At 36.7% G+C, this 26,695-nt stretch overlaps 1 protein-coding gene across 2 annotated transcripts in view; it reads left to right on the top strand.

Moving 5' to 3' along the window:
- Positions 1–26,695, top strand: part of RPGRIP1L (RPGRIP1 like) — a 101,843-nt gene that overhangs the window by 52,998 nt on the left and 22,150 nt on the right. For both annotated transcript variants that reach the window (XM_010358270.2, XM_030924923.1), the window contains 7 exons: positions 1,536–1,687; positions 4,617–4,995; positions 9,221–9,411; positions 9,583–9,666; positions 11,778–11,879; positions 12,339–12,498; positions 13,634–13,707. In XM_010358270.2, the coding sequence (XP_010356572.1) occupies positions 1,536–1,687; positions 4,617–4,995; positions 9,221–9,411; positions 9,583–9,666; positions 11,778–11,879; positions 12,339–12,498; positions 13,634–13,707 (1,142 nt within the window). The remainder of the gene's footprint in view (positions 1–1,535; positions 1,688–4,616; positions 4,996–9,220; positions 9,412–9,582; positions 9,667–11,777; positions 11,880–12,338; positions 12,499–13,633; positions 13,708–26,695) is intronic.

Here is a 26,695-nt window from a genome sequence, read left to right as displayed (position 1 = left end):
CAAGCAGTGTGCCCACTTCAGTCTCCCAAAGTGCTGGGATTATAGGCATGAGCCACTACACCCAGCTTCAAAGATCTTTTATGCATATACAAGCAAATATATATTACATTAATATTATTCTTTTAGGACTTATTTTTTTTTATTATTATACTTTAAGTTCTAGGGTACATGTGCATAACGTGCAGGTTTGTTACATATGTATACTTATGCCATGTTGGTGTGCTGCACCCATCAACTCGTCAGCACCCATCAATTCATCATTTATATCATGTATAACTCCCCAATGCAAAGGACTTATTTTTAAATGATGACTTCTGTCGTACTGTGTCTTGTGCTGCTGTAGCAGAATACCTAAGTCCAATATCAAAGTGTTCACATCTGGCAAGGGTCTTCTTACTGCATAATAGCATGGCAGAAGATTAGAGGGTGGGAGCGAGCAAGAAGGGGCCAATCTCAGCCTTTTATAATGGTACCAGTCCTACCCATGAGGGTGGATCCCCCGTGGCCTCATCACCTCTTAAAGGTCCTACTCATAATACTCTTAACGATAGTTAAATTTCAGCATGAGTCTTGGAGGGTACAAGCATTCAAACTATAGCAGGCAGATAGTAAGTCACATTTGTATGCTGATGAGAATGATCCATTAGCAGGGAAAAAAATTGATAAAGTAGGAGAGAGTAGGGGTAATATTTGTAATAATCTGGTGTGTTCAGAAAAGTTTATGTATAGAATATTCTCTATTTGACAAATATTAAGTAGCCTTTATATACTAGTTCCTCTGGTAGGAATATATTGGTGGAAATTATGGCCCTTGCTCTCAAGAAACTTACAGCGTATTAGAGAAATAGACTGGTGAACAGATGGGCCAAAGCAGTCAGTGCCCTAACAAGGACATACTCTACTCTCCTGGGAGCCATACAGAAAGTCTCCCCCGCAGAAGACAGATGAAGAACTGCCTGAGTTGAGAGGAGTATTGAGGGTGTTAGGGCAAACGTCGTGCAAGGGTATACTGCATGCGACATGTGTTTGGCATAGCTATGACATTTTCCCTTATGCTTGTGATATAGTATACAAATGGTAAGGTGGCAAAGATGTCTTGAAACTTGAATTAGAATGTGGAACATCATATTTATAATTTTGAGGTTTTGTATTGTAAATGTCAGACAACATTGAGTGCAACTTATTTTTAAAAAGTATTATACTATAACATCAAAAAGAATCTGTGGAGTATTTGATTCAGTGTTTAGGTTTTTAAAATATATTTCAGAAGGAATGAAATAGTACAAATTGGAATATCTCAAACATAGTTTGATGTCGTTCTTTAATAATATTTAGTATACAATGAAACTCATACTTCAGAAGTAACTATTTTCTTCATCTGCTGTTTGCCAATCTCACATCATTTGTGCAAGTCATATTATTTTACTCAGCATAAAATGTATAGTTTTAATGCATAATGCCATTGATGTATTTTTACTGGTACATATTTTAATGTATGAAACTATTTTAACCTTGGGTTATGTATTGATTTGTAGGAACAAAAGGAGGCATCCCAGATTTTGGCACAGTGGAATACTGGTTCCGATTAAGAGTTCCCATGGATCAAGCAATTCGACTTTATCGAGAAAGGGCAAAGGCTTTGGGATATATAACATCAAATTTTAAGGGGCCAGAGCATATGCAGTCGGTAAGCTCATTTGGCTTTAAGACCCTTTTATAACATAGAAATTTTGTAATATTTATTTATGTGTCATGCTTTAAACTGAAATCGTTTTCTTTCACAGCCATCAAGTGGCTTTTTTTAACTTTTATTTTGAAGTAATCATATACTCACAGGAAGTGGTAAAAATAGTACAAAGAGATCCCTTGTAACCTTCACCCAATTTCTCCTAATTGTAACATCTTGCATAACTATAGTATAATTTCAAAATCGGGAAATTGACATTGGTGCAATACTATTAATTAGGCTACATACCTTACTCAAATTTCATCAGTTTTTACATACACTCGTGTGTGTGTGTGTGTGTGTGTGTGCACATATGTGTGTAGTTATTCTTTGCAGTTTTATCACATGTATAGATTCATGTAACTACCACCAAAACCAAAATACAGAACTGTTCTAGCAACACAAAGAAACTCCCCTGTGCTATTCAGGACACTTTTGAAAAATTAATCATCACAATACTGCTGTCACACATCAAAAGACTTTTGTTAAAAATTCTACTGTTAAGGAAATAAACAGCTGTTATTGGACTATCAGTTACTGTGCTTTCAAATTATTTCCTCATGTTAGGTTTCTGAAGTGCAAAGTAGAATACAAAATTAATATTCTCTTTCTGGGAACTGGGAATTTAAATGCAACTCCTTAGGGCAGCATTTCCCAAACAATGTTTCGTGGAGTCTTAATGACCATATTTTCATATTAGTTCCGTGATCCAATAAATGCAGAAGACCTTGAATTGAGTAAGGTTAAATATGATTCTTGACTTTAGGGGTTCCCATATATAACATGAATCTTTTTTTTTTTGAGACGGACTGTCGCCCAAGCTGGAGTGCAGTGGTGTGATCGCTGCTCACTGCAAGCTCCACCTCCCGGGTTCACGCATTCTGCCTCAGCCTCCCAAGTAGCTGAGACTACACGCACCTGCCACCACATCTGGCTAATTTTTTGTATTTTTAGTAGAGACAGGGTTTCAACATGTTAGCCAGGATGGTCTCGATCTCCTGACCTTGTGATCCACCCACCTCGGCCTCCCAAAGTGCTGGGATTACAGGCGTGAACCACTGCGGCCAGCCTATATAACATGAATTCTAATAGGCAATGTAAAGTATGCACTCACATTGAGTAACAGAGGAATAGGATATAGTAGAAACATTTGGTATGTCTGTTCAAGTCATAATTATCTTACCTCTTTTTTTATTTGGAACTCCCTCACCTCCAATCCATGGAGCTAGGTTCCCAGTGGCCAGGTTTGTGTTAGCAGATCCCATTTTCTTTCACTCCCCACCATATTATAACTAATGATTTGAGAATACCCACTTGACAGCAGTTGAGCCAGTCAGATTCTTCCCTCTGAGATCAAGAGAAAGCAAGACATATCTGGAACACCGTAAAATTGGGGGCTGTAGGGAGCCATCATCTACCATATTAAACAGCGAAGGTTAGACAATGGGTCTGAAGAAAGAGAGTAATGAACAAACATACAGAAAAAAATGGAGACCAGATGGAGAGGACATTCTGCTGGTTTCTAGGCCACTGCCTTCCGAAGGCCCAACCACATTTCTAGTCTGTATTCCATGAATTATGCCTGTAACCTTAAAGTCCCTTTTTTGTTGTTTTTGCTAGATAGAATTAATTTCTATGACTTTCAGTTAAAGAAGCATGACTAATATCACGCTGATTTCCAAACTTAAGAAAGAGTGCACCTGCTTCCAGAGACCATCTTTCTGGCCAGTATTCCTTACAACACACTTTGGGAAATGCTGTTACGGGGATGGGAGTTAGAAATAAGGAGACCACATTGTTTGGTTTTGTAGTGTAAAGCTTTTTAGACTCCCAGATTCTGACTTGAGTAAGTTGTTTCCTGGTGGAATTTCAGCTCTGGTAGGTAGATTGAGGGGAGAAGTGGAGGTACTTTTTCAGTCATTCCTCTCAGCCTTCTATTGCTGAGGGCAAACTAGCCCTGGGAAAGCAATATTGTGATTCACTTCTTAGGTTTCTCCTCTCCACACACCAGATTTCTCCACTAAGGAGATTATGACAACAGCTTTATTTTTTCCTCCTCCAATAAACTTCGCATGGAGTCAGGGTCCCAGATGCTCAATCCAGATTGAGAAATGCAGAGGGATGCCTTTGTGGAAGGTAGAGACTCCAGCACTAAACCAAACAAAGCACAGAAACACTAGCATTTTTTGTTCCAGATCACATCAGCCATGGAATATTTAACAGTCAGCACAATTCTTTTCTAAAATACTTGTGTGCTGTCCATCTCAGTAATGGTTCCAAAGGAACCACAGAGTAGTTTCCGGCTCTACCTAATAACTCCTTTTGTTCATCTCTCTCCCGAAGTATCCTCCCGGTCCTAACTGTTTTTCCCTTCAAGGTTTATTTCTGACTCTGTTCTCATTTTCTCATAACAGTTTGACTTTGTTATACTGGCTAATTTGGCCTCAGGTATCTGCTTCCTCAAAACCCAACAGTTCAGGATGAGGGCCAACCCAAATATAACAGAATCATTACTCTGGGTGGGCAGGTGAATGTCTTTTAGTTAGGACATTCATCTTTGGACCCATTGCTAACTATAGTCTTTAGTTATCAAATAGAATTGAAGAACATCAGATTATCATTTTTCTTGGTTTTATTTGATTTTAGCACCAATCTCTACATGTATGCTCAGTCTCTAAGGTTTATTGCTAATAACACAGGATCATCTATTCGCACATGTTCTAGGGAATACTGATTTTCCATTAGAATCAAAGTTTATTTTACAGAGAAATTATGAGGTGAAAATACGCAGCTTTTGTCGTTGACAAAATTATCTTATTTGGGGCTTGGCAGCTGCTGTTTATCTTTTAACTGTATTGTTTCCGTAATATAAATATGTATGTTTTTCCAGTTAAGTCAGCAAGCACCCAAAACTGCTCAACTCAGTTCTACAGATTCCACAGATGGCAACTTAAATGAACTTCACATTACAATAAGATGTTGCAACCACCTGCAGTCCCGAGCAAGCCACCTGCAGCCACACCCGTATGTTGTGTACAAGTTTTTTGATTTTGCAGACCATGATACAGCCATCATTCCCAGTAGCAATGATCCACAGTTTGATGATCATATGTGTTTCCCAGTGCCAATGAATATGGATTTGGATCGATACCTTAAGTCAGAGTCTCTGAGTTTTTATGTTTTTGATGATAGTGATACCCAGGAGAATATTTATATAGGAAAAGTCAATGTGCCTCTGATTTCGTTGGCACATGACAGGTGTATCTCAGGTAAGCCTATGTTCTTGAATCTATAAAATTGTAAAAACAAAACAAAATTATATCTTACTGTTATGGATATGATTTATAGCTAATCATCCTAACCTCTTCTAAGTCTTTAAACTTTAGGCCTATATTACTATATTTTAAAAATTATTTTCTTACTAGTTGCCCTAGGGATTACAATGTGCATCTTATCCCAGTCTACTTAAAATTAATACTAACTTAATGGAATTAAATACTTAAGGTATTTAAATTAAATACTTAATTCAATTAAAATATAGAAAATCTAATATAATTTCATTCTCTCTCATCTCCTTTTTGCAGTTATTGTCATATAAATGTATATATCGTATATATGCAATTATATCGTATATATGTATTATCGTATATATGTAAACATATATACATATCGTATATATACATATCGTATATATGTATATGTTGGGTATGTATATGCTATATACATACCCAACAATACAATGTTGTAATCATTGCTTTATAAAATCTGATATTCTTTAAAAAACTTAAGAGAAGTAAGAGATGGGAGAAAATATATAATTATAGAAGACTTTGATATTTACCTACATATTTGCATTTTTGGTATTCTTTACTTCTTCCTGTAGGTTTGGGTTACTGTCTGATATCAGTTTCTTATTCCAATATAGCTCTATTTCCTTCCCCTCCTTTGTGCTATCACCGTATATATTTTGTCTTCCTAGGTTATGAGCCCAACAATATAATTTTACAATTATCATCGTATGCAGTTATCTTTTAAAACAGTTAAGACCAGATAAAATGTATATTTATACTGTGTTTTGTAATTACCTATGTAATTACCTTTATTGGTCGCTATTCTTTTGTGTGGACTTGAGTTACCATAGGTGTCTCTTTCCTTCAGCCTGAAGAACTTCTGTGATATAAGTTAGGTCTACTGGCAGTGAATTCTCTCAATCTGGGAGGATTCTGTTATCTGGGAGTGTTTTTATTTTGCTTTTGTTTTTTGTAGGATAGCCTTGCTGTATATAATATTTTTGGTCAACAGTTTAGTTTAGCTTAGTTTTTAACTTTCTGCACTTTGAGTACATCAGACCACTTCTGGCATCCATTGTTTCAGATAAGAAATCAGTTGTTAATTTTATTGTGGTTCTCTCATACTTGATGTTGTTTTCCAGGTTTTTCTATTTGTTTTGGCTTTCAACAGTTCTTCTGATGTGCCTAAATGTGGATCCTTTTGCATTTATCCTACTTAGAATTTGTTGAGCTTCCTGTATGTGTAGTGTAATGTTATGCACCACATTTGGGGAGTTTACTGCCATTATTTTTTCAGTTATTTTTTCCTCCTCTTTTTTTCTTCTCCTTCTTGAACTTCCAGTACATATACCATATGTTGGTATGTTTGATGGTTTCCCCACAGGTCTCTGAGGCTCTATTCATTTTTGTTCATTTTTCCTCCCATTCTTCAGATTGGATATTCTGTTCTGATCAACATTCACGTTCATTAATTCTTTCTTCTACCAGTTCAGATTTCCTACTGAACCCTCTATTGAATTTTTTCATTGCAGTAATTATACTTTTCAGCTCCAGAATTAGGGATCTCGCTCTGTTGCCCAGGCTGGACTTCACCTCCTAGGCTCAAGCGATCCTCCTGCCTCAGCCTCCTGGGCAGCTAAAACTACAGGCACATGCTACTATACTCAAGCATTATAATCTCTTACTATATTCCCTATACGATAAAACATTATCATTATACTTTCTTTTTAATTCTCTAAATACACTTTCTTTTAGTTCTTTGAACATATGGATAAGAGCTGCTTTGAGATCTTTGCCAAGTCTAACATGTGGTCATCCTCAAAAAATGTCTATTGATGGTTTTTGTGCTGTGTGTGCAGTACATTTTCCTGTTTCTTTGCATGTCTCATAAGTATTTTGTTGAAAACTGGACATTTTTGGAGAATATATTGTAACGTCATTTCCTAGGTGGTTATTGTTGCTATTTTTGTTTGTTTGGTGACTTGCCTTGACTAATTCTGTAGAATCTATTTCCCCTGCTGTGTAAGCCACTGATGTTTCCACTAAGTTTTGTTTCTTTTTTTCTTTTTGTTTCAATTTTAACTATAAGTCAACATAGCTTAGTGGTCAGCCAGTGATTGTTCAAAGGTGTGCTTAAACACCTTGAACCAGTAGGTTTCCACCCTTTGCCTATGGGTCAGTGTGTGGCATGGAGGATGCATTCAAATCAAAGTTTGGTCTACAAGCCTGCCTCAGCTTTTACTTTCCGAATTGACTAGACCTCTCATTCAATCAGGAACAGATAGCTTACCAGGGTTTCCCCTGAGCATTTACACAGCTTTGTGCGTGCCCATAGCCTTCCACATCATGAGCTATAAATAGGATCTTGTCAAGTCCCACTTCTTTTTTTTTCTTTAGATGTAGTCTTGCTCTGTCGCCCAGGCTGGAGTGCAGTGGTGCCACCTGGGCTCACGGCAACCTCCTCTTCCCACGTCTCTTCCCATGTTCAAGCAATTCTCCTGCCTCAGCTTCCCAAGTAGCTGGGATTACAGGCACCCGCCACCACACCTGGCTAATTTTTGTATTTTTAGTAGAGACAGGGTTTCACCACCACGTTGGCCAGGCTGGTCTCGAACTCCTGATCTCAAGTGATCCACCTGCCTCAGCTCCCAAAGTGCTGGGATTACAGGCATGAGCCACTGCACCCAGCCAATGCCCACTTTTGATATCTTATTCCTTGGATCACCCTTTTAAATTGTTGGCTGGCCTTCTGGTGTTTTGGCTTGCCCCAACCAGTATTGAGACCTCAGACTGTCTGTGATGTTAACCTTCTCTAATTGTTTGCCATTGAGGTTGCTGTTGTTTTTAACAATACCTCTGGGCATGAAATTATCTATATTTTGTCCACATATAGTCAGTGCCCTACAACAGAGGCTGCCAGTCCTCTTAGCCTATCCTAGCCTGGGAGAACTTCTGCAAAATGGGACTAGGGGATCAAGGGGAGGATGAGAGCAGTCCCACAGATTCCTACTGTTCTTACTAAGGTGCAGTAGATTTTCTTGAATAAATGCTTCTTGATTTATCCAATATCTTTGATCAATTTCCAGAGTCCTTAAATGGTTGTTTCTGACCATTTTGTCTGGTTTTTAAAATCATTTTTTAAGAGAGGATTTGCTGAGCTTTTTACTTAGCTATTCTGGAAGTCTTGCTATGCCTATAAAAGTTTATCACCTCATGTTCTACTTACATCCTTTTATCCTACCCAAAGTCTAGAGTTTGGGAGGTTTTTTTTTTTTTTTTTCCAGCCAGCCATTAAAAGGAGTATCAACACTTGAGAGCAAAGTAAAGGATACTCTTAAGCAAAAGCTAACGCTTGAAATTTAGGTTTATGCTGGTGCCTGTAGTCCCAGCTACTCCAGGGGCTGAGTAGGCAGATGGCTTGAGGCCAGGAGTTCAAGGTGGCCAGTGTGCTATGATCGCATCTGTGAATAATCACTGCACTCCAGCCTGGGCAGCGTAGTGAGACCCTGTCTATTTTTAAAAAATTAAAAAGATAGATTATTTTTTAAGTCAGAGATTTTTTTTTCATACCCAGAAATCAAGTGCAACTATTAAAATTTGAGACTCAGTATAACAGATTCATGTTTCTTTGGTTACTGCTATTTGCTGTAGATGGTCCGTTTATTTTATGGACTTTTTCTGTGCTACTGTTAATTTGGAGTGATTTAACAAATCCCAACAAAATATATTTAAAATTATAATAGAATTATATGGTAATGTAAAAATTTCTTTAGATGTGTAAATTAATTGAAATTTTAAAGTATTAATATATTTTTCTTTAGAGACAAGCCTTGCAAAAACTTTCAAGTCAAAATGGAGGATACTTGAGCCTTCTCGAAGGAAGGCTAAGAATTCTGAATAATCTCTGAATTTAATTTCAGTGAATTAAATTATTTATAAATTGATTTTCTCAGTATTATCTTTGAGGCCTTAACTTCTGAAGGAAGTCTACTTGAGGGATGAACCTGTCATAGATCATTTTGTCTTTGTTCTACTCTCTAAGCCTTCTGAATTCTGAGTAAAAGCCAAAATTAGGGGGTACAACTGCCTGGCTAGCTCAGTCGGTATAGCATGAGTCTCTTAAAGTAGAGAGTTCTTTGTTCTTTAATTCTTACAGTAATAGAAATTCACCCTAGCATTAATTAAAATTGTTGTGATTTGACAGGAATATTTGAGTTAACAGACCATCAAAAGCATCCTGCTGGCACCATCCATGTTATATTGAAATGGAAATTTGCTTACCTTCCACCAAGTGGATCAATAACAACTGAAGACTTAGGAAATTTCATTCACAGAGAAGAGCCAGAAGTTGTTCAAAGACTTCCTCCAGCATCCTCTGTTAGTACACTAGTTGTAGTGAGTAACAGTGACTTTTAATTTTTTTAACAAGTATAAAATTTTGAATATAAAACTTAAGAACTAAGCCTGTGACCCCCACCAAAAAATAATTAATAGTAATAGCTAAAGTCTTATCTGAAATCTAATGGTCATCATACTCAGTCTGACATATTGGTTGGTTTGTCTTAGGCACCAAGACCTAAACCAAGACAACGTTTAACACCTGTAGATAAAAAGGTATCTTTCGTGGATATCATGCCACGTCAGAGTGATGTAAGTAGTCAACACTGAAAATAGTGATTTTTTTCATAACAAATATTTGAAATAAATTATATAGGCATACTATTCCCTACCTGATTTAAATGGAAACAGGTGAATAAAGTATGTCTTTTCCCATTAAAATGATCGCTTTGTGTTTTGGCACTATATATAAGTGTTAACTGTTCAAATTTCTTATCTAAACCCTTTTTTGGGTCCTTACCTCTCTCTAGCTTCTGCCCCAATCCTCTGCTCCTATTTATTTTAAAAAAAAAAAGTCTTCAAAATATTTTCTAAATTCTGTCTCCTTCACTTCACATTGTTTCTTGGACTCACTTCAGTCAAGCTTTCATCCTGATAAAACTACTCTTAACTAAGGTCTCAGTGACTTTCTCTCTGCCATATGCAGTCAATTCTCAGTGCCTGTCTTAGTCTCCCAGGAGCATTTGACACAGTGGAATACGGGCCTCTCTTCTCTTGGCCTCTGGGACACCATGCCTTCCTAGCTTTCCTCCAAGTTTGCTATTATACTTCTCACGCTCCTTGACCATACGTTTAAATGTCGACGTGCCTCTGTAGTCAATCCTTAGACCTCTTCTCAATTCATATCTACATTAAGAGCTCTCATACAGCCCCATTGCTTTAAAAAGCATCTATATGCTGACACTTTCATATCTATAATCTTTAGACCTCACTGCTGAATTTCATATTCATTTTCTTACTACCTATTTAATGTGCAATGAATGTTTAATAGGAATTTAAACTTAACATGTCAGAAACCAAACTCCTGATTATACCAACCCTCTTCCAAAATGTTTGCCTCTTTCACTGTTTCCCATTCTCTGTAAATGACATAATCATTCACTTGATTGCACAGGCATGAAATTTTGGAGGCATCCTCTTGACTCCTCTTTTTGTCTCACCCCCACACCCAGGTCATCCACAAAAGGTGTCAGCTGTACTTTAAAAATGTCTACTGTATTCAGATTGTTACCATTCTCTTTGGCGGACTTTTTAGAAAATATGTCTTCTTTGTAATTTGCATATAACTTACATAGTAAAGGACATAAGTCATAAGCATAGAGCTCAATGGATTTTTAAATATGTATACACCTGTGTAACTACCACCCACATCAAAATATTCTGTCTCTCCATAGCTTAAAATAATACCTGGCACATACAGAGCATTTAATGTGTATATGATAAATAATGAATTCAATAATTATAATTCAGTAGATGTTTTATCACTAGTATTTATGGAGTGCTTGTTATGTGCTTTATATACATTGGACTCATTTAATCCTCACAACAACCCTATATGGTTCATACTAGAATTATTCCCACTTAAAGATGGGGAAAGTGATGTTTAGAGAGGTTAAGTACTTGCTCATGGCCAAAGTATTAGAACTGGGATTTGAACACAGCCTGATTCCTGAGTAAATGACCACTAACATTAAAAAGACACAAACATAGAGGTGTTTGTTACAATGTTAGTCATAATACCTAAAAACTGTGAACTAGTTAAATGTCCAACAGTAGTAAAATGGTTCATTAAGTCATGGCACACCCATCAATAAAATATTCTCTTGTCATTTAAAATTATGTTTTCGAAGTTTCGTATCAGGAGAAAATATTTATGTTCTCATATTAAATTTTTTAAAATGTAACAGGATATATTGTATTTATAATGCAGTTATTACTGTGTAACCAAAATTTTTATTTCCATCAAAAATTAGTTTTAAAGAAATAGAAATCTCTGTAATGTTAATAGACAGAGATCTACATCATATTTTTTCATAGTAACTCAGAACTCAGGTATTTGGATATAGCATATTTTATTTAACTAATGCCCTATTGGACGTTTGCATTGCTCTTAGTTTTTTTTGCTATTGTAAACAGTGCTTCAATGAACTAAACTTGCAGTTCTTAAATTACATATATATATTATATATATTTATATTTAAAGAATATAAATACCATTTTATTGAAATTAAGTAAATTCAGTGTCAAATGAGTATTATATTTGCTGCCAGTTTTTATTAGTTCAATATGTATGTAATAGAATGATTTGGGATTTCGTAATAAATACAAAATAACATATATGCATGTTTTCACATTAATATAAGGAGACTTCTCCTCATTCTGAAGATATGAAGGAAATTTCACCAGAGGTAGAGCATATACCAGAAATAGAAATTAATATGCCAACTGTTCCACATGTTCCCGAGGTATGTGTTTGTGTTAAAATTATTTTGGAAGGTTTAATTTGGTTCTTAAAGACTTTGTCTTACAAGTTTTGACATGACTCAGGAAGTCATAACATTTCTCCTATTTTTATATATGACTTCCTTGGAATAGAAAGTCAAAAATATGACAAGGGTAACAGCTATAATTATACTGCTATTGGCAGGTAACAAATGGATATGTGAATTAAAGTCTTAATGTAAAATTCATTTTGAGATTAATACATTTTTTATTCTTAGTACATATTCAGATTTCCATTTATCTATATATTGTCATTTGTCTGTACAAATTGAAGTGGTTGTTTTCTGAGTCTCATACATATTACATACGTGTATATTTAAGTCTCAAATTTACATGCTTTATTATTCAATTGTTCCAGTAATAATGCTATAAAATGTGATCTAAGCAATAATAAATATACCACTGTGCTTTTATTTCTTCAGGTTTCACAAGAAAGCAGTGTAGATGAGGTAAAAGAAAATACTGAGAAAATGCAGCAAGGAAAAGATGATGTGTCTTTACTATCTGAAGGTCAGCTTGCAGAACAAAGCTTGACATCTTCTGAAGATGAAACAGAAATAACAGAGGACTTGGAACCAGAAGGTGACTTTCTTATTTAAACTAACATTGTTTAGTTAACTCTGTGCTTGTTTTGTCTGTTAGAGTGTACATCATGGAACATCTTCATTTAATGGTAGCATCTACTTCACGATACCTGTTTCTTGACAGAAATGATATAGTTCTACCTGCTTAGTTGTAGTTAGGTGGAATTGTTGTATCTCTTCTTATTTCAACTTGGAGCTCCACAATAGAATACAAGTGTTGTTGCTGACCATGTTCCCAATTTATGTTTTAAACAGTTTTATTTTCTCTTTGAGTTCAGTATTATTGTCTGCGTTAGTGTAGAGGTCTTGACTTTTATAAAAATTGAAACCCAGCCAAAAATGACCACTTACTGTATTTTTTAAAATCTGGTAAAAGCAAACTAATCTGTAAGAATAGGAATGGGGAGTGGCAGAAAGGAAGAGATTACAGGGGACCTGAGGAGACTTTTTGAGGTGAAGGACATGTTCACTATCTTAACCGTGGTGTTGGTTTCGCAGAGTTACACTTACGGCAAAACATCTCATTTTAGCCAGGCATGGTGTTGCACACCTGTAGTCTCAGCTACTTGGGAGGCTGAGAAGGGAAGATTACTTGAGCCCAGGACTTCGAGGCTACAGTGTGCTGTGATGGTGCCTGTGAAAAGCCTCTGTACCCCAGCCTGGGTAACATAGCAAGACCCTGTCTCTAAAAATAATTAAAGTGTGTGTGTGTCAAATTTTGCAATTTAATTGTATGTAGCTTGTCTGTCAGTTTTATTTCAATAAAGCAATAAAAATTTTAAAACTCTAAAATAGAATAGCATTGACTTACATAACATTACTGGTCAGACTGTTAAAAAACATCTATTACCCTATGCTTCTCTTTTTAAAAATTTTTTCTTAAATTTCACAATAAGCTGTATTTGTATTGGCATTTCCTTTGCTTCTACCAAAGTTAACCTTGAAATTTTTAGTCTTTTTTTTCCCCAAAATGTAATGTGTCTGTAAACAAATTTGCTACTAAAAAAGATCTAGATATAATTACCATGTTTCTTAAGGTTATCTTATGGTGTGTGCTTGTTTCTCTTTATTTTACAAGGTATAAGTAGAATTGGTTTAACTTGTGTAAATGTTACCCTTTTATTTTTTAACAGTTGAAGAGGACATGTCAGCTTCTGACAGTGATGACTGTATTATTCCAGGTCCTATCTCCAAGAATATCAAACAGGTCAGTAACTTGATGCCAACTAGAAATGTTCTGAAATAAGGCTGCCTTTCATTCACAGTACATGTGCAGTCTTCATATCTAAAAATCTTAAGGAAAACTGTTTCTGGAAAAACTTTAATGTTTATCATAATCTTAACCAAATAGTCATCTAGTACAAGAAATTTTTATTTATGGTTTCATTATGTAATGGACTATAACATATAAGTATTATTTTCACAAAGAGTACCTTAAATCTGTACCTACAATAGTTATTTGCTTAAAACTAGCTGACTTCTTGACTCCCTTTCAAGACTAGCATACCAAGATGTGTTGAAACAGATTTGAACTTTAAAGAACTTAAAATGTGAGGTGCCCTTTGAAACTATAGTAGTTTGCCTATGTGAATTCATAGACTACTCTTACCTAGACATATCCACTGATAATATGTTACAGTTATTTCATTTCTGCCAAAACAAATGAAGGCTTCATAGAAAGCAATTAATCTTGCACTGGTATACTTTGCTTTTCTTGTAGCACATGGCTGAAAAGTAGTATGTAAATTGAAATTTTGAGAAGAGAATTATATTTTTTAAAATATTTATGGGAGGTATACTATTTACCAGAGCATTTTTTTATTGTAAGAGGGAAAAAGTTTTTATGAAGTAAATGTGAGTAAAAAGCTCTAGCTTTTTCTGTGCATCTACATTAATTTTTCTTGTGATTAATTGTACTTCTTTTGTAGAATTTTTACTTTATTGATAAGAATTGGAATATTTCTTTTAACTCTTCCTTCACACATTCTTAGCTTAGTATCTCTTTAAAACAAAACCACAGACCAGACACAGTGCTTCACACCTGTAATCCCAACACTGGGAGGCCAAGGCGGGAGGATCACATGAGCCCAGGAGTTCAAGGCTGCAGTGAGCTGTGACTGCACCACTGCACTGCAGTCTAGGTGACAGAGTGAGATTCTGTCTCTAAAAAAATAAAGAAATAAAACAAAACAATAGAGCAGAACATTTCAGTTGTCACAGATTCCTCCATGAAATCGAGATATCCATTGTTTCTGTGCATGATAAATACAAATAGAACATTTTATCTGTCCAAAGTTTTATTATCATTATTATTATATATTTATTAATTATAATAACAGCATCTAATGTATGAAAACTCCTACTTAGACCTGCAATAGAACCATGTGTATGTTGGCAACGTTGCTAGCATCTCAGTGAAGTGGGTACATTGCTCTTAACTAAGGTGTAGTAAACCTTAACAAAGAAGTTTAGCAAAAGAAATAACTATTTCTCTAAAATATTCACATAATTCTGACATACATATGTATTTTTTCTTTGTAATAAACTGGATTTTTTTTCTCATTACTTAAGGGAAAATAATTTGTATTACTTTGCTACAGCCTGATACAGTCTTCACTACCATTCCAAAATTTGATTTCCTATAATGGTTTCAGATGCTATCTCAAATGTGAACGTCATTTAAAGCAAGCAATTCTTCATGCTTCAGCTCCCATGGGCTTTAAAAAATTCTATTTTCAGCAGCAGTCACTGACCAGCATCCTATGTTTTCTTAGTTTGTTTTGTGTTATTATAAAGGTACACCTGAGGCTGGGTAATTTACAAAGAAAAGTAGTTTATTTGGCTCACAGTTCTGCAGGCTGTACAAGAAGCATGGCACTGGCATATGCATTTGGTGAGGGCCTCAAGCTGTTTCCACTCAGGGCATCAGGATAAGGGCAGCCAGAGCATATGTAGATCAAATGGCAAGAGAGGAAGCAGGAAAGAGAGAGGTAAGAGTTGCCAGGTTCTTTTTAACAATCAGCTGTCAAGGGAACTAACAGAGTGAGGGCATTAATCTGTTCATGTGGAATTTGCCCCCATGGCCCGAACATCTCCCACTAGACTCCACCTCCCCACACTGCCGCACTGCAGATTAAATTTTAACATGACTTTGGTGGAGACGAACAAACCGTATTCATACCATAGCATATTGTTAACAGGTGAAATTTAATTTTGGTAAATTGTATACCAAATATAGTAAAATGACATCATCTGAAAGCCTGGGAACAAAACTCGAGCAATCATAGTGGCTAATGATATCACTTGAATGATGGCGTCCCCTGCAAAATTCATGTTGAAACTTAATCCCCGATGCAACATTATTAAGAAATATGGCCTTTAGGAGTTGATTAAGTCATGAGGACAGAGCTCTCATGAATGGGATTAGCACCCTTATGAAAGGGCTTGATATTGAAGAGAAGTTCTCTTGCTCTTCTGCCATGTGAGAACACAGCATTCCTCCTCTGTAGAGGATGCAGCAACAAGGCACAGTCTTGGAAACAGAGAGCACCCTCAGTAAACACCAAACCTGCTGACACTTTGATCTTGGACTTCCCAGTCTCCAGAACTCTGAGAAATAAATTTCTATTATTCATAAATTACCCAGTCTGTGATACTTTGTTGTAGCAGCACAAATGGACTAAGACAATGAAATACAGGATTTCCTATTGATTTTTACCAGTTTTTGTGTGTACTACTTTAGCAAGTCATTTAATATGAATAATAGAACCTTTCTCTTTAAAGATTGCGGAAGTGGTACAAAAACTTCTGTGTATTCTTTACCTGGATTTGCAAATTTTAAGTTTTTACTCTATTTGTTTTATCATTTCTGGTCTGTCTCCTGTATATGCATATAGTGCACATACTTACGTATTTACTTATAAACATACATTCTTTCATACATAATTGTTATGAACCATTTGAGTGTTGCAAAAATCATGCCCCTTTAATTCTAAACACTTCAGGACAGTTACATAATATTGTTATCTAATCTACAGTTTTCATTAGAATTTTGTCAGTTGTCCTAGTAATATCATTTATAGCATCTTATTCATATGGTCCAAGATCCAATCCAGATCACACGTTGCATTTCGTTTTCATGCCTCTTTAGCCTCCATTAATCTGTAATGGTTCTTCAGGCTTTCTTGTAGTCTTTTATAACAGTGACACTCCTTAATACAGGCCATTTACATTGTAACATATTCTTCATTGGATTTGTCTGGTGTTTCCTCAAGATCAGATTCCAGTTATGCATTTTGATAGGAATACAGAAGCGATACTATGTCCTCTTCATTGCGTCATATCAGGAGGCAGAAAATGTCATTTTGCCTAGTTATTGATGGTGTTAACTTTGGTTGTAGTATTGTTTCATAAATCCTTTTGTAAGCTTACAAGTACTTGTGGTTCATTAGTTTTTTCTTTTGTCTTCTCTTTAAGAACTGCTTCTGGTAAAAATCTCAGAACAGTAAAACATAGCTTTCATAGGAAGGAGTGTATTACTGAATGCCTATTATGTGCTAAGTACATCCTATGTTAATATTTCCTCACAACAGTTCTTCATTTATTAGCATCCATTGTGTGTCAGGCAGGCATACAAGAAGCAGTTCCTTCCCTCAAAGAATTCATGGTCTGTAGGGGAAACACAATTAAAATGTATAGTGGTCTGCGCCAGGAGAATGAAATGCATGGGGTACTATGGGAGCATTCAGAAGGGGTCCCTAAGTCAACCTGAGAGGCCTTCCCTTCATCAAGTATGACTTCCTAGAGTCAGTAAAGCTGGAGCCAGTGTTGAAGATGATTAGGAGTTCATGAAAAGGGTGAGAAAATCATAGGCCAAAGGAATGAAAAGCGTGAGAATCTTGTTCTGGAATTCAGAATGGTTTCCGGGTGGGCCAAGCCGTTATGGTATGCTTAGGGAGCCCAGGAGAATAGGCTGAAAAGGTAGGCATAATCCAGAGTATTGAGGCCTCTGAGATTTTTAAGGAATGAGGATAGAAGATCACTCATTCATTAAACAGATATATATGTAGTGAACATTTGTTGTGTTCCTAGCCTTGTTCTAGGGACTGGGAATAGATCCACGAATATAAAAAAATTAAGCTCCTGATCTTAAGGAGTTTGCATGCTTAGATCACATTTTGAAAGATCATGCTGTCAATAATGTAATGTAAAAAATAGATTAGAGGCACAAACTAGTTAAAAAGGAATTAGATAATCCTACTCTATAGTTATCCCCACTTTTTAAAAAATTGCCTCTATTTTATAACGTCACAAAATTAGCTCTAGAAGTAGTGTCCTAGATAAGTATCATTTATGCCAGTTACAGTGTGAATTCAAATTATCTGATATACTGTGTAAGCAATTTAAGTTCATTCAGTTTCTGTTCTTCATGTTACAGAATCTGACAGTTCGTAGTTATTTCTTAGAAATGTTGATCCTTAGAAGGAATCTAACAGATTTCCCAGTACTTCTACATATTACATGGTTATTTCTGTTTTCTTCATGTCTGTGATGTATAATTAATCATAGATTACTTCATTTTGTTTCATTTCATTTACAACATTTATGAGTTTCACTTTGTCAGTATGAAATGCTTGTCCCCTCCTTTCCTTTCCAAAGTGGCGTAATTAGTGTTAGCATCTTTTTTAACAGGCTACACAAAGTTTAGTGGCTGGATTAAATCAAGTCATTAACATAATGTGCCACCCAATTTGCCCCTATCTCTCTTCGTTTCCCGGACATCAAAGTGCCACACAGCGCAAGTGTAATTGGGCCTTGCTGGCCTGTCAGATTCCGTCAGCCTGACAACTGCTGCTTTTACTAAAAAGCTTCTAGGCATGATAATTAATGGCGAGGGTGGGGGGACAGAAGTCTGAGAAATGTAAAACTTTGGACATTTCTCTATGAATATTTTATTAATTTGAATAATCAGAAGTTAACAGTATAAATTTGATGTATAATACATTGATTAAAAGCCTTGTTTCAGGTCCTCAAAATAGACATCAAAACTGAACATTTGCATCTGCCATGGCATTAAAAAAATTAACAATCTGTCTTTTGCATTATTTCTAATTTTATTCAATACTGCAGCTTTCATTTTTCACAACAAAATGTATCGCCATGAACTCACAGCTGTCTTAAAATGTGCCCACAGGTGAGAATGGGAAATTACAGACTGAAAGACAATGGACTTTTCTGTGCAGTCCATATTTACATCATTCTCTTTCTCTGTTCCTACTCAGCAGTTTTGTAAAAACTGCCATATTCAATTGGACTAAATTGCAATTCTACCTGGAAACTAGGTTCTCTGAACAATAAGCTGGCATTCCCAGGTGATTACAATAATGATATTCAGCAAAATATGTTTAAAACTTTGAAAGGCACAATGCAAAAAGCACTTCACTAGCTTTAGAATTCACATATGAAAAATTATTAAATCACTTAGGAATCAAATATGGTATCAGTGGATAAAATAAGCCACTCTCAATGTTTTACATGTGGAAGCTTAAGCTAGATAGAAAGTAGGTTTTAAAATATATTTTACTTGGCTGGGCACAATGGCTCATGCCTGTAATCCCAGCACTTTGGGAGAGTGAGTTGGGCAGATTACTTGAGGTCAGGAGTTCCAGACCAGCCCAACCCACATGGTAAATCCCTGTCTCTACTAAAACTACAAAAATTAGCTGGGTGTGTTGGCAGGCACCTGTAATTCCAGCTACTCGAGAAGTGAGGCAGGAGAATCCTTGAGTCTGGGAGGCGGAGGTTGCAGTGAGCCGAGATCGTACCACAGCACTCCCGCCTAGGCAACAGAGCAAGACTCTGTCTCAAAAATAAATAAATAAAAATAAAATATATTTTATGTAAAACCAGAAATGTTGACATACTTTCCTGGTAGAAATTGCTTTTAAAACTATTTTTTATGCTTTGCAATTTAACTAACTCTTACTAACATACCATCAACATTTTTTCATGACAGCATACTCTATTTCTTTCAACATACCCATAATATTTCATTATATGGCTGTACTATATTTATTTAAATAAGCCCCTTTTGGTGGACCCTTAAGTTTCTATCATTTTTTTGCTAATACAAATATTTCTGCTTAAAATGAACATTGTTATACATAACAATGTTTGAAAATTCATGTTTTCTCCTATTTGACACTATCCATTAGCCAAACTAATGGATAAATTATGCCTCAGTGATGATTTCATTTAAAAAGAAATAAATGGGGCCAGATGTGGTGGCTGACACCTGTAATCCTAACACTTTAGGAAGTCCAAGGCAAGAGGATTGTTTTGGGACAGGAGTTCAGGACCAGCCTGGGCAATGTAGCAAGATCCCCATCTCTACAAAAACAACTTCTTTACATTAGCCAAGCCTGGTGACACATGCCTGTAGTCCTAGCTACTCTGAAGGCTGAGGTTAGAGGATCACTTGAGCCCAGGAGTTCAGGGCTGCAGTAAGCTGTGATCATACCACTGCACTCCAACCTGTGTGACAGAGGAGAACCTGTCTCTGCAACACACACACACACACAAAAACAAAAAGGTCTATACATATATTTTTATTTGTGCATGCAGACATGACCTTCAGCTTTATGTAAGCAAAGAAAATGTCTGGGAAGATGTACATGACACAGCGTTAGCAGTGAATATCTCTAGGGCAGGAGTCAGCAAACAATGACCCATGTGCCAAATCCAGCCCTCTACAGTTATTGAAACCCAGCCACTCATTCGTTTAGATATTATCTATTGCTGCTTTCACTCTACAAGGGCAAAGTTGAATACCATATAGCCTGCAATGCCAAAAACATTTGTATTCATCCTTTTACAGAAAAAAAAAATTGCCAACTCCTGAGTTAGGTGGTAGAATGAAACAAGGAACTTCTATATTTGACATTTGGTAATTTATATTGTTGGATTATTTTTAATGGTGAGCTTGGATTGACTCAAAAAAGGAAGTAGTTAGCTAATTCTGTACTAAAATGTTGAATAATAGCAAAATAACAGTTTAACATGAATATTGTGGAAGCTTTCTATAAAGATGTTAGAAGTCTCCATCGGTGGAAGATGAATCTTTTCTGGTTTAGAGCAGTATTTCTCAAAGTGTGATCCCCAGAGCTCAACATCAGCATCTGCATCACCTGAGAATTTGTAAGAGATGCAAATCCTTGGCCCCACCGGAGACCTAATGAATTAGAAGTTCTATGGAGTCCACCAATCTGTGTTTTATCAAATGATTCTGGGGTATGCTAAAGTGCAAGAACCATAGCTTTAGAAAAAAGCAGTACTTTTCACCCTTGGCTGCACATTAGAATCATCTGGGGAGCATTGTTAAATGCCAGGGCCCAAGCTCCACCCGGATAAATTAAGTCAGAAGTTTGTTTATAGCTCCCCTGGTGATTCTAGTGTGCAGCCAGAATCGAGAGCCACCAGACTACAACATCTGTTCTCAATGATGGTGAAAGGAGAGTAGCAGATCAAAATCACCTGAAATTGAGGGTGATTTTTAAAATTCTCCTTGCTTCACATTGCTGCCATAGTAAACCGCAGTTAATGATGGAAATGTGTCATGTCCCTCAGGTTTGTATCTATTTATACACACACAGACACCATTTTTATGGTGATAAAATAATACCAATTTATAATTATTTGGCATAATTATATTGAGATTAATTTGATATTAGGGTAGGAAAAAATAATCCAAGTCACTGCATGGACATAGTAATTTATAGGGCATATAAGGACACCGTGACAATGTTCTAAAAGTAAGCACTCTTAAAGCTAGCACTGTTTTGATCCCCATCACTGAAGTTTGCAACATTTACCTTATTTGTTTAATATAGTACATTTTAACAGAACATGTTAGAAAAGATAGATTACTGCCACTGATGACAATTGGGTGGTTTTCTTTTGTTTGTTAAAAACCTTATTGCCTTAACAGTTTGAGATTCTGGAGACATCACCTTTCTATGTATTTATCTCCCCTAAAAAGTTATTGTTTAAAACAATCAAAATGCTTTAACCAGAACTCGTATGAAGAGTGGATTTGATGCACAATGTAAGAGGAAGCTTTGGAGCCTGGTGTGAGGGACTCAAGGGGACTTTTTTGAGTCTTTGAGATGATGTCTCTGCCCATGCCCAGCCTGAAGAAGGGAACTTGTAAGAATCACCATTAATTAATATGCATTCCTACCCTACTTACATATGGCTCTGTCAATACCAGTGGTTGAGTCTGATTGTTTTAACCAACTGTTTTGAGCTTGTCTTAGAGCTCACCCCAATTGAAATTTGTACTCTTCAAGAGCATTGACGTAGATCTTGGCCTTCTAGTTCCATTTTGTCTCTGTTGTTTTGTTACAAAGTAACAAGTTCTACATACTGTGGCTCCTACAGGTAGGCTTTATTTGTATCTATGTACACACACACACACTATTTTTATAAATATAAAATATATAAAATACTCCAATTTATAGTTATCTGGAGATTAATTTGATAATCCTTTATGGTTGAAATTCTCTTACCTATTACCCAGCAATTCTGCTCCTAAGGGAATCATGCATGTATACAAGAAAACATAAAAGGATATTCAATGCAACATTGTTTGTAATAGCAAAAAAATTGTAAACAATGTAATTGTTCATCAGTAGGTAAATAAATGTACTGTAGATTATATATGCAATATAAATAGGATTCTGTACAACAGTTAATATGAATAAATTGGATTTGAAAAATAAATATGAATAAATCTCAAAAATATAGTATTGAGTATAAAAAAACAGAAATTGCAGAATGATTAATAAGAGTATGATACCACTAATATAAAACCAAAAAACAGAAAACAATACTGTATGTTGTTTATAGATATACACATATGTAGTAGGAAATATAAAGGCATGTTTGGGAATGATACAACCAGCTTCAAGATAGTGGTAACCGTGGGCGAATTTGGCAGCTGGTAGCTTTACCTGTATCTGAAATATTTTATTTCTTCAACAACAATAAAAAGACTTAAATCAGTTATAGAAAAATGGTAACATCTGTTTGAGATGGCTGACTACTTGAATATGCCAAATTATTTTCTCTACTTTCTCATGTTTGAAATGTTTTATAATAAAAAGTTAAAGAAATGCCTATTCATTGCAGAAACTTGGAATGCAATTAAGCTCACCTGTAATCTCACCATAACTAGATTTAAATATAACTGACTGAAACAAGTTGCAAGACCTTTATCATGGGCCATTCTCAATTATGCAGTACTGTTTTTAAGGGTTGTCAGGTTGAATTAGTTTTCAGAAGCCCAACAATTCAACTCCAGGGTGGCTGCTGTGAGGGCTGAAACCAGAGGAAAAATTCCGCACAATCCTGTGAAGTAGGACGTGAAAATTTTAAGCACGCCAATAATAAGCCTAAGTAAACACTTTAGATCACATAGAAAAATATGATCCAAAATATGAATTATCATCAGTCAGGAAGCAGTAGTGGAATTGAGCCAACATCACAAGAGCTGTAATTTATTTTTTTAGAGTAATATAAGCTGTCATCACATTTCTAGATCATTTAATCACATAATATATAGTGTCCATCTATACAGACAACTAAAAATAAGTTGCGTGCAGTTCTTACTTGAATGACTTCTGTTCACCACAATAAAAAAAATTTTTTTTTTTTTTTTTTTGAGAGACATGGTCTCTCTCTGTCACCCAGGGTGGAGTGCAGTAGCACAGTCTCGGCTCACGGAAACCTCTGCCTCCCATGTTCAAGAGATTCTCGTGCCTCAGCCTCCGAGTAGCTGGGATTACAGGCACATACCACCACGCTTGACTAATTTTTGTATTTTTAGTAGAGATGGGGTTTCACCACGTTGGCCAGGCTGGTCTTGAACTCATGGGCTCAAGTGATCCACTTGCCTCGGCCTCCCAAAGTGCTGGGATTACAAGCGTGAGCCACCACAGCCAGCCCACAATCAAAATTTACAAATGTTCTTCTTACATGGTGATACTGACATCTTGCTGACTGAGGACGCTAATAGAGTAATTGGTGAACAAGAAAAAAAGAACTGAGAAGCATCTTACCTGGTAACAAAAGTTCATACATGTAGAGGGGAAACAAAACAGGAAAAGTCTAAAGCCTGTGCTGTCTGGCCAATTTCCTGTATCAAAGGATGCTGATAGCCTGCAGAGGAATGACCCGTTATGTTGCTCTAGTAATTCTGAACAACCATTATTATTCATCTCTTTAAAAGCCTTTGCTTCAATTACTGTCATTTGAATCAGTATATTATTTAGGACCTCTTCCAATTCACCTGAGTGAAACTTTTCCCCATTTTCTTATGATGAAAAATTTCAAACATGCAGAAAAGTAGAAATAATAGTACCCTGCCACTTAGATTCAACAATATTCAGCTGTCTTGCAATAGTCTTATTTCATTAAAATCTAGAAGAACAAGAGTTCTATATATTTGTCAGCAGTTAATAATAACCACTCCCCAAAACATAGAGGCACACAACATCCTTTATATTTTAGGTGGAGTCTCACTCTGTCGCCCAGGCTGGAGTGCAGTGGCACGATCTCAGCTCACTGCAACCTCCTCCTCCCAGGTTCAAGTGATTCTCCTGCCCCAGCCTCCCAAGTACCAGGCACGTACCCCCATGCCCAGCTGATTTTTTGTATTTTTAATAGAGACGGGGTTTCATCGTGTTAGTCAGGATGGTCTTGATGTCCTGACATCGTGTTCTGCCTGCCTTGGCCTCCCAAAGTGCTGGGACTATAGGCACAAGCCACCGCGCCCAGCCGTAATAAATATTTTTTAAATGAGAAGGCAATAATACCTGCAGCTTCACATAGTTCTGGCAATAAATAAAATATATTCTAGGCTGGGCACTGTGACTCACACCTGTGATCCTGGCACTTTGAGTGGTCCAGGTGAGAGGATTGCTTCAGGCCAGGAGTTTGAGACCAGTCCAGATAACATAGTGAAACCCCATCTCTACAAAAAAAAACTAAAAATTATCTGGGTATGTTGACTTGCTCCTCTAGTCCCAGCTACTCAGGGGACTGAGATGGGAGGATCACTCGAGCTTGGGAGATTGAGACTGCAGTGAGTCGTCATCTTGCCACTGAACTTCAGCCTGGACAACAAAGCAAGACCCTGAAGAAAAATATAAGATATTCTGAATATATAAAAGATATATAGTCTCCACTATTTCATTAAATATTTATTGAGAGCCTATGTTGGGGAGGATGTGAAGTAGCAAAAAATGAGTAAGATATTGGTCCTGCCCTCCTGAAACCCAGAGTCTATAGAGAGAGGCAAATATGTGAACGGTTCCATGTAGTACAATGTGATGGAGAAGGGCAGTGAGGGCCCAGAGGAGGAAATAACCAACTTGTTCCTGGAGATCAGTATTGCTGCCATAAAGGAGAGGATGTGTGGTTCAGGGCCTCACAAGAGTAGAATTTTGATGGAAAAGAGTTCACACAATAAATAACAGATGCAAAAACAGCAATATAAAACAGCACACCGCGAGTTTAAAGGAGTGGCTAGAGTGTAAGGCAATAGGAAGACTTTTCAGATGGAAAGATGATATTTGATTGGTTTTTAGGAAGATAATTCTGCTACAATAAGGAGAATGGTTGGGACTGCAGACCAGAGATTAGAGATGAGTGCCTCACCTCTCTCTTGTCATGAGAGTAGATCCACTTGTTTATTGTATACTGCATAATGCAGTGAGCAATCTAATAGTCCCTACCGTCACTGAGCTTACAGTCTCATAACGCTCATCAATCAGCTACCAGTTCGCTCTCAAATCTCTTATGTCAGTTCCTTCTATTTTCTCCCTCCTTGTTCTGTCAGATTTCTACCTTCTAATAATTAGGAAGCTATTGTATTAGTTACCCCCATGGGAACTTAGCATTTTCTCTTAAGATAAAAAATAGGAAAGAAACATCTTATTTTTCTTTATATCCCCAACAGTTAAAACAATGTCTGAAATATCATATGCTTTCAACAATTCAGTGAATAATTGATTTTTTTTTTTTTTTTTTGAGACAGGGTCTCACTCTGTCACCCAGGCTAGAGTGCATAGAGTGCAGTGGCTCGATCATGGCTCACTACAGCCTCAACCTCTCAGGCTCAAGCGATCCTCCCACCTCAGCCTCCCAGGTAGCTGGGACCACAGGCACATGCCACTCCAAGGCCTGGCCAGTTTGTGTGTGTGTGTGTGTGTGTGTGTGTGTGTGTGGTTTTTGTTTTGTTTTTTGGAGAGACGTGTTTTTGCCATATTGCTCAGGCTGGTTTCCAACTCCTGGGCTCCTGGGCTGAAACGATCTGCCCCCCTCAGCCTCCCAAAATGCTGGGATTTATAAGCATGAGCCACTGCACCTGGCCAATTGTGAATATTTAGAAAGTATAATGAGCAGGAATGGGTGACCTTTAGGATATAGTGGGTGTGAAAAAAAATGGAAAGGCAAGGATGCTGCTATGTCTCCTGGTTGTAGGGGACTAGGTGGATGGTGATGTCATCAGCTGAGGTAGGAAATAACACAGGATGAATAGGATTGGGGGAGAGGAGTGAGAATGAGTTCATTTCTGACATGTTGAGATAAAGTTTTCTTTTTTTTTTTTTTTGAGACGGAGTCTCGCTCTGTCGCCTAGGCTGGAGTGCAGTGGCCGGATCTCAGCTCACTGCAAGCTCCGCCTCCTGGGTTTTTACGCCATTCTCCTGCCTCAGCCTCCCGAGTAGCTGGGACTACAGGCACCAGCCACCTCGCCCGGCTAGCTTTTTGTATTTTTTAGTAGAGATGGGGTTTCACCGTGTTAGCCAGGATGGTCTCGATCTCCTGACCTCGTGATCCGCCCGTCTCGGCCTCCCAAAGTGCTGGGATTACAGGCTTGAGCCACCGCGCCCGGCCGAGATAAAGTTTTCTATTATGCATTTAATGTGCTTCTTAATCTTAAGATAGATTTATTTATTTATATATATATATATATATATATATATATATACATATATATATATATACATATATATATATATATATATATTTTTTTTTTTTTTTTTTTTTTTTTTTTTGAGACGGAGTCTCGCACTGTTGCCCGGGTTGGAGTGCAGTGGCGCAGTGATGCAATCTCAGCTCACGGCAACTTCCGC

Source organism: Rhinopithecus roxellana, chromosome 20, assembly GCF_007565055.1.
Source record: "Rhinopithecus roxellana isolate Shanxi Qingling chromosome 20, ASM756505v1, whole genome shotgun sequence".
In the NCBI taxonomy this organism is placed as follows: domain Eukaryota; kingdom Metazoa; phylum Chordata; class Mammalia; order Primates; family Cercopithecidae; genus Rhinopithecus; species Rhinopithecus roxellana.
Note: the sequence above shows the minus strand (reverse complement) of the source record. Positions and strands in the feature narration are given on the sequence as shown.